This window comes from Physeter macrocephalus, chromosome 9, assembly GCF_002837175.3.
Source record: "Physeter macrocephalus isolate SW-GA chromosome 9, ASM283717v5, whole genome shotgun sequence".
NCBI classification, from domain to species: Eukaryota; Metazoa; Chordata; class Mammalia; order Artiodactyla; family Physeteridae; genus Physeter; species Physeter macrocephalus.
In genome coordinates this window covers 61,639,325-61,647,827 of record NC_041222.1, presented here as the reverse complement: position 1 = coordinate 61,647,827, position 8,503 = coordinate 61,639,325, and the positions used below count along the sequence as shown (strand labels likewise).

The window sequence follows — 8,503 nt, the reverse complement described above, 5'->3', positions numbered from 1 at the left end:
TTTTTGTTTTTATTTCCATTACTCTAGGAGGTGGGTTAAAAAAGATCTTGCTGTGATTTATGTCAAAGAGTGTCCTTCCTATGTTTTCCTCTAAGAGTTTTATAGTGCCTGGTCTTTCATTTAGGTCTTTAATCCATTCTGAGTTTATTTTTGAGTATGGTGTTAGGGAGTGTTCTAATTTCATTCTTTTACATGTAGCTGACCAGTTTTCCCAGCACCTCGCATTGAAGAGACTGTCTTTTCTCCATTGTATATCCTTGCCTCCTTTGTCATAGATTAGTTGAACTTTCATTGATTTCTGCCCTAATTTTTATTATTTCTTTTCTTCTGCTTATTTTGGATTTAATTTGCTCTTCTTTTTCTAGTTTCCTAAGGCGGAAATGTAGATTACTGATTTTACATCTTCCTTCTTTTCCAACATATTGCATAGCAAAGAGATGGGGAGCATAAGAAGTATATTTAATGAGGATCCAGACAACCCAAATAAACCGCGCTGACTTCCTAATTCTGCCTTATTACCTAATCCTCTTATTTCCCTCATATTTGGTGTTTAAAATTCATTCACCCACTGCCAAGGACATACATGCAAAGAGGAAGAACCTTTTTCAGCATGGCTTAAGATTAGCTTCTTTTAATAATTTTTTTAAAATTTTAACCTCTGGAGAGAAAGTGGGGGTGATCGTGTAAACCACTACGAATCCTTTTGGCAGTACTAGGGTGTAAATTATAAATAATAAACATAACACTGAAGCAAGTCGGGCCTCACACCCAGCCCTGCCTCTAGTCTTGTCCTTTTCCTCTAAGACAACTTGCCCGAGCCTGGCCCACTTACCACCTCCCTAGGGAGAGAAGTGCTGAGGGGATTCAGTGCTGCTTGAAATAGTACAGGATGCTGGAAGCAAGAGCCATGGGTGGGGGGCAGGGGGGAGGGCAGGAGCTGTATGAAGCCTGTGTGGGTTATTTATATGGTCTCAAAAGGAAGCATCCATGGAAATGTTCCTATTGATATTTTTAGACCTGACGCTTGGTCCTGCTGCTGCACTTTCATTTTTAAACAAGCAGAGAAGGGAGTGATTGACGCTGTCTGCAGTGCTGTTTCGGAGGCTTGGAGGGCCCATCTGACAGGCTAATGGTCATACTGCCAGGCCCTGATCCACCTTCTGTCCCTTCTAGCTCTGGGACCTCAGAAGCTGCTGACCTCAGCAGGCAGTGAATAATACGCTGGCTGCTTGCTGCCAAGTCAGAAACTCTGAAGTTTACCCCCTGGCTCTGCAGCCCTGTGTGCTCGACACCCACAGGTTTAGCATCCTCTACTTCCATGCTCTGTTTCTCTGTGAATGCATATATATGTTTGCATAATAAGCCTTTGGCTGGAGATAAAATGGTTTAGAATTTAACGAGGTGATTAAGCAGGTTAGAAACTCACAACCACACAATAATCCGTGAACTTAACTATTCCAGGGCCACTGAAGGGAGCTGAGTATTGTTACTGACTGATTTCTGTGGTTACTTTCATTTGCCCACTCCAAATCAGGGTTCTAAAAAAATGATTTTTAATTATTTTAATTAAAAAAAATTTATTCCCAAGGATTCTGAATCCTGTGGCTTTCTCCTTAGGAAGAGAGGAGAAGAAGGTTGGCATGGGGGTCTTTTGCTCTGCAGATATGGTTTCTCCTAAATTCATGGATCAGAGTCCACTCCAGTTGAATGATCAATTCAGGAAAGTGAGAAGCTGGAGAGTGTTCAGGGAAAGGAAAGAAAGTTCTTAAATTCTCATGGCTGAGCAATGTATTGTTTGTTCCTGGGATTCAGACCATGACAGGTGGGGTTCTCTTACAAACCTAAAAATTACATGGATGAAGCAGCCGAGATGACCCAAGAAAACTGCCAATGAGATCCGGAACTTCTCTCCTTGCTTTGTGGCCTGTGGATGTTATTGTCTTTTTTGTTCATTTTCTCGCTCTCTCTTTCTACAACAGACCACAGAGACGGGTGAAGATGAGGAGGACCAGCCTCTCAGCCTGGCCTGGCCTTCCGATACCCGCAAACAAGTCACATTCCTCGTTGTTTTCCCCATAGTGTTTCCTCTCTGGATTACCTTACCTGATGTTCGCAAACCTGTGAGTAAAGCTTTTTTTTTTTTTTTTTGAAGTGAATTTCTTGTAAAAAGCACAGCATATAGCAGTATGCATAGCCTGCTTCTACTTGTCTTAAAAGGAAAAGGGGGTGACGTGTGCACATGTATATGCATATATATGTGCCTGAAATTTCTCTGGACAAATACACAATAATAGTGATTGTTCTGGCTATTGAATCTATGTAATGAACGACCCCAAAACTTAGTGGTATGAAATGACAACCATTTTATTCTGCTCGTGGATCCTGTGGATCACTAATTCAAATGGACACATTGGGGATGGCTGGTCTCTGCTCCACAATGTCTGGGGCCTCAGCTGGGAAGACTCAAGTGGCTGGGGGCTGGAATCATCTGGAGACTTCCTGGCTTATGTTTCTGGCACCTGGGCAGAGATGATTCAAATTCTGGACTCAGCTGGGATTGCCTACTGGAGAGCCTAACGTGGCCTCTCTATGTGACTAGGGTTTTCTCACAGTATGGTGGCATCAGGATAGTCAGTTGTCTTACATAAGAGATCCGGACTCCAAGAGTGAGTGTCCTAGCAACACAAGGAGAAGCTACATTGTCTCTGATGGCCTAGTCTCAGCAGTCACAGAGTCACCTCCACTGAACCCCATACCCAAAGCAGTCATAAGTCTGTCTTGATTAAAGGGGAAGAGATAAGTCTCCCTAGAATATATCAGTGTCCTGTAGCATATGACACCCTTGATGGCAGCAGTTTCAGAGAACTTGCGACCATGTTTTAAAACCACTACAGTGATTGTCTCTGCAAAGGGGAACTGAAGGTCTGAGGCAGAAGGGTGACTCACATTTTGTTGAATATTTGTGTACATGAATTATTCATTCGATTCAAAAAATAATTTACAGAAAAGCATTCATCTGGTGTAAATGCCTATATGTCTGATCTGCTCCCACCAGTATTATTATCATTACCATAATCAATATTATTATCTGCCACTATTATGTACTGAATGCTGTGAACACAATACAATCTTATAATCAGCAAAGTACAATCTGAATGTAGATCAAATCAAAAGAACATCCTTTCCCAGTAGTGTCAAACTGGGTTCCTGGGCCACTGCCCCAAAGGGTGAAAGAACTAATGAGAGATAAGGAGAAACAGCTCTACTTTTTATTATGGCCCTACACACACGTACTCATTCAACAAAAGTGTGTACCTACTATGTATCATGCTCTATCCTTGGTATACTCCATAAATTCTATTGTAAATCTCAGAAAACATCTAGTATGAGCATATACATATATATATGCCTACACTATATATATATATATATAGATAGATAGATATAGATATATACACATATAGATATACATATAATTGGCATAAGTAGAAAGAAACTTAGGCAAAAAGAGTTAACTAGCTCAAGCCTGGTCACTTCCTAGGGCATAGAGCTGAGATTCAGACCCAGTCCCGTGTGACCACACAGCTTGGGCTCTTCCTCATATTTCTTGATGCCAGAAGGTAGAAATCTGAAAACATCATTTCTAAAAGCATTTGGAATAGAATACTGTGGTGACATCCAGCATAATTTAGCATCCCTCTTCAAGAGCCCTGTGATGATCCCACCTTCCTCCCTTGAAAAAGACTGGAGAAAAATCCTGTCTCATTACCCTGACCTAGAAATAATCCAACCTGATAGACAGCCTCGTCTTGTCAAGTACAGGCCAGGAATGACCCCTCATTTAAGGACTCCTGACATTAGACGATTCCTAGGAAAGGGTGAATGTAGCAGGTGTGGCTCACTTAAAGTGCTATCTAGGTTTCTTTGTTCAAGATGCTGTTACAGAGCATCTGCTGTATGCAAAGGCCTGGCTTCCTGGAAACCTGCAGCCAAATCGCTGGAATGCGTTCAGTTTCTTCTTGGCTCCCATCACATTGACATTTCTGAGATGTGTGTGCTCACATGCGCTCACTCACTCATTCTCTCTGTCTCCCTCTCTTTCTGTCGCCATTGCTCTTATGTTTAGTCCGATGCTTTTGCTTAGCTCAGGGAGGAAAATGAGGGAGACAGACAGGGTTTTCTAAATCCCCACAGCAGGCCTAGAGTGATATGGCCCAGAGCAGAGGGGCCTGGTTCACTGATAAGACTGACTGATGTTATAAAATAGATAACTAACAAGGACCTGGTGCATAGCACAGGGAACTATACTCAATATCTTGTAATAACCTATAAGGGAAGAGAATCCGAAGAAGAATATATATCATATATATTGGATTGGCCAAAAAGTTCGTTCGGTTAGTGAATACATTGTTCAATAAAATTCTTGGTGAAAATGAAAAATGTGTCTTTTATTTTCACTTAAAGCTGAACGAACTTTTTGGCTAACCCAATATATAACTGAATTGCTGTACTGTACACCTGAAACTAACACAATATTATAAATCAACTATACCTCAATTTTAAAATTTTAATAATAATTTTAAAAATAAATTGTTAGCAAATGGATGATTGATGTCAGCACACAACTGCTGAAGCCATCAGGAAGATGTGCAGGAATGGGAGGAAGCTGCCTATGACTCGAGGCCCTAGACTCTCAGGGTTGCGTGGGACTCTTAGAGCAAAGGCTGGCAAAGTGCTCGTCCCCTCCGTGATCTGAGCTGATAGGTCAAGGAAACTGTTAGGGAAGATCCGAGTTCTCAACCTGTAACTCCTGGACAGCAAACAGGATTCCACCATGGCTGTAGTTACCTGGATCGAAACAGAGGCTGATGCTCTTATCCTGAGGGGTGCAAAACAAGCAAGTACAGCTGAACATGATGTTCCCCCTGTAGTACTGCTGACTGGTCATTCGCTGAGCAGCACCCCGTGGGAGCCACAGCCCCTGCAGCGTGCGCTGGGGTAGCCAATGGGGCTTTTGCTCACTGCGCCCCCAAGGGCCATCCCTGGATGGACTGGATTTTTTTCTGTTTCTTTCTGAGTATACCATGTGCTGTTCCAAACAGAAATGAGACTCCTAGGTAGAACACTGGGTGTTTCTAGATTTCCTCAGCAAATATTTATTGAGCACCTGTTATATGCCAGGCATCCGGCTTATGCCCTAAAAGAGATATAAAGACACATCTGTCACAATTCCCATTTTTAAGGTGCTCTAAACTCAGTAGAGGAAACAAAGCGTGACCACATAGAACTACAGGGCAAGATTGCACAGCTGTACTAGTGAGAGCAGCTAGACTCGAACCCAAGTCTCCTGACTCTGGAGCATTCTCATGCTACCATTTACTATAGTGGCTTTTCCCACACGACTCATGAGCTGTGCAATCATGGGAAAGTCACTTCTCAACTCTGGACCCCATATTTCCTCCTCTGTGAAATACAGGAGTGGAGGAAGCTCTCTAGATTCCCTGCCAGCGGTGACATTCTGTGATTCAGGAAAGCATAAAGAGATAACTATCAGTACAATATTGCTAATTTAAGGTGACCATATATCCCCGTTTGCCTGAGATAGTCCCAGTTTACTCTCAAAGCATGCTGGTTTGAGTTATATGGTCATTCTTTGCATACGTGAAATGCCGAACGAAAGCATGCCGATTGATACAAAGGCCAGGAAGTGGCTTCTTACTCATGCTCAGCTCAGGAGAGTTTCATTAGGTTTGATCTTGTGTCAGTTAGCTTTTGATGTGTAACACACCACCGCAAAACTTAGTGGCTTAAAACAACAAGCATTTTTTTAGCCCATAATTCTATGAGTTGGCGATTTAGGTGGGGCTCAGCCTGACAGTTCTGCTACTTACTTATACGGCTGAGGGCTGGTTGGTGTAGGTGTATGTCAGCTGGAACACCTTGTCTGTTCCACTGGTCTTGTATCCTTAAGCAGGCTAGCCTGGGCTTATTCCCATGACGGCCAAGTTCCAAGAGTAGTGAGAATGAAAGCCGCAAAGCCACAAAGATCTAGTCCAGAATCTGCACACTGTCATTTCCACCACATTCTATTAGTCAATGCAAGGCATAAGGCCAGCCCAGATTCAGAGGCTTGGGAAGTAGACCTCATCTCTTCATGGGAGGAATTGCAAAGTGATGCGGTCATTTTTGCAGTCTGCCATGGTCCTCATGTCTTGCCACAAGGGCCTCTTGAAAAATTATCCAGGGAGAGGAGAGACAGAAGAGAAAACTATCAATTAATAGACACTTGCTACTTCCTCAGAGCCTGGCAGCTCTGCCTCCTGAGTAGTTTTCGAATTACCCATGGAGATGAACATCCCAAACCTTGACAATAATTACAATGAAAACACGATTTTTTTCTTAATGTATACATCTAGTTTCAGAGTAAATAGTACTCCTACTTGCTTTTATTTACACTTCATTTATATGCAAATTATATGACAGTGTTTGTTGAATTATGCATACTTCCAGCTCAGATAATTAATGGTGGGCTTCACTTTTATAGTTTTCTTAAATTAATGGCTTTGTTTTAGAAGTACAAGAACTGAAATGCAAACCTTAATGAGGAATATGTCTTTGATGAAAATTGAAAATAATAAAGGAAACAAAGACCCCAAAAGTTTTATTTTCTCATGGCCTAGGATGGATGTTCTTACAAAACAAGAATGCCTCTCATGAGATATCAAAATATGACCCATCACAGCTAGGAAGGTACTTCAGAACCCAGCTAGATTTTTGCAATTTCTATCATGCATTGGTTCATTCACCAAGTATTTATCGTATCTACTATGTACCAAGCACGGTTCTAGCAAGGATGGAGTGATTGAGGCCCTGAGAAGTTGAGTGACTTGTCCAAGCAAAACCAGCTAATAAGAAGCAAAGCCAAGACTCTAGGCCATATCTCTGCAGTCACTTTCACCTCCCTGAGTTTCAGTTTTCTCATCTCTTAAAAATCAAAATGAGCTTAATATTGTCTAATAACATCTGCCATTACTATCCAAGCACTTGTTCTGTGCCAGGCAGTTTGCTAGACATTTCATGTGCATGAAATCCTCAGAACTACTAGACATTGTTATTCCTCCCATTTTACAGAGAAAGAAACTGAGATTTAGAGCAATTAAATAATTTGTCTCAGGGCACATAGCTGGTTATTGATGAGCAAGGATTTCAGTACTGGTCATAGTAATCCAGAGACCATACTTTTAATCTTTAACAGGAGTGCTTTGAAGAACTCTGTTAAATATGTATGCCCCAGAACCTTGCACAGAGGAGATGCTCAGTGAATATTTGTTGAATTTAAATAAGTTAGGAGATGGCCAATTTGTGCGACCAGCTAATGTCCAGTAATGTTTTTTAAGCCAAGAAAATATCACTCTGATGTACTAAAAACTTCTAATGAGAACATTAGCTGTCAATTATACTAGTAAACCATTACACTGGAACAAAATGGACACATGTGCCAGCCAACACATGGATACAATTTGCTTTTTGCTAATTGGTATGGGGTCCATCCCAGCAGATGTCAGGATGAACCGCCATTACTAACCATAAATTGACACATCAGACCTTGGCTTCAGGGGCTCTTTTCTTCCTTCCAATGAGACTGGTAACTAAATGAGAGTACATGTGCTACTGGGCAGTGATTACTGGAATGAGACCACAGAGTCCAAAGAAGGGAAATAGTCCAGAAAAAAATGAAAGAAGGAATTACCTGGGCTGTGAGATTGGAAATGGTGAGGTACTTTGACAGTCGGGGAAACACTTAACCAAACTGTTGATGCATGAAAGGTTGATGCTTCCAAAGCAGGAGCGATATGGGAGGCTGGGTGAGGCAGACAGTTGTACAGCTGGAATGCTAGTCTGTATTTCCCTGATGCTCTTTATTTGCTGACATTCAGAGCATAGGCTAGTACTATGATGATGATCATCATTATGTGTCCAAAGCCGGGTATATTTTGAGCATTATTGGCCCTGTCTTTCTTTAGGAATGAGTATAACCTAGATTCCTAACATCTAGGAATGCGTGCTATATAGTCAGAGAGACCTAGATTTGAATTTCATGTCTAGTTCGAGATCTGGGTACAGCGTAAGTGCCCAGCCTTTACCTACCCCTAGTTAATGATGAAGACCTGAAACTTTACAAAGAAAAAATATTTTTAAACCTTTTTTTTTTCAATGAGCTCCTAATCCAATACTAGGTACATTTAGATGTCCACTAATGACTAACTGGCTTCTTGGTTAAGACTCATAAGCATCAAATTTTGAAATACAGAGGTTTTCAATAATATATTGGTGTAAACTTAGCACCTTTAAATCCTTAGTCCGATTCCTTACTTTCTGCCTTTTGACTGGAATGGTCTATGGTTCAGGGATGATATTTTTTAGATGAGAAATATGTTCAGGGGCTTCCCTGGTGGCGCAGTGGTTGAGAGGCCGCCTGCCGATGCAGGGGACACGGGTTCGT

At 41.6% G+C, this 8,503-nt stretch overlaps 1 protein-coding gene across 3 annotated transcripts in view; it reads left to right on the top strand.

Moving 5' to 3' along the window:
• Nucleotides 1-8,503, top strand: part of SLC24A2 (solute carrier family 24 member 2) — a 253,195-nt gene that overhangs the window by 230,397 nt on the left and 14,295 nt on the right. For 2 of the 3 annotated variants that reach the window (XM_024126763.2, XM_024126764.1), the window contains one exon: nucleotides 1,989-2,120. In XM_024126763.2, the coding sequence (XP_023982531.1) occupies nucleotides 1,989-2,120 (132 nt within the window). Of the gene's footprint in view, nucleotides 1-1,979; nucleotides 2,121-8,503 lie in introns of all 3 variants that reach the window. The other variant, XM_055087221.1, reaches the window with a different exon arrangement.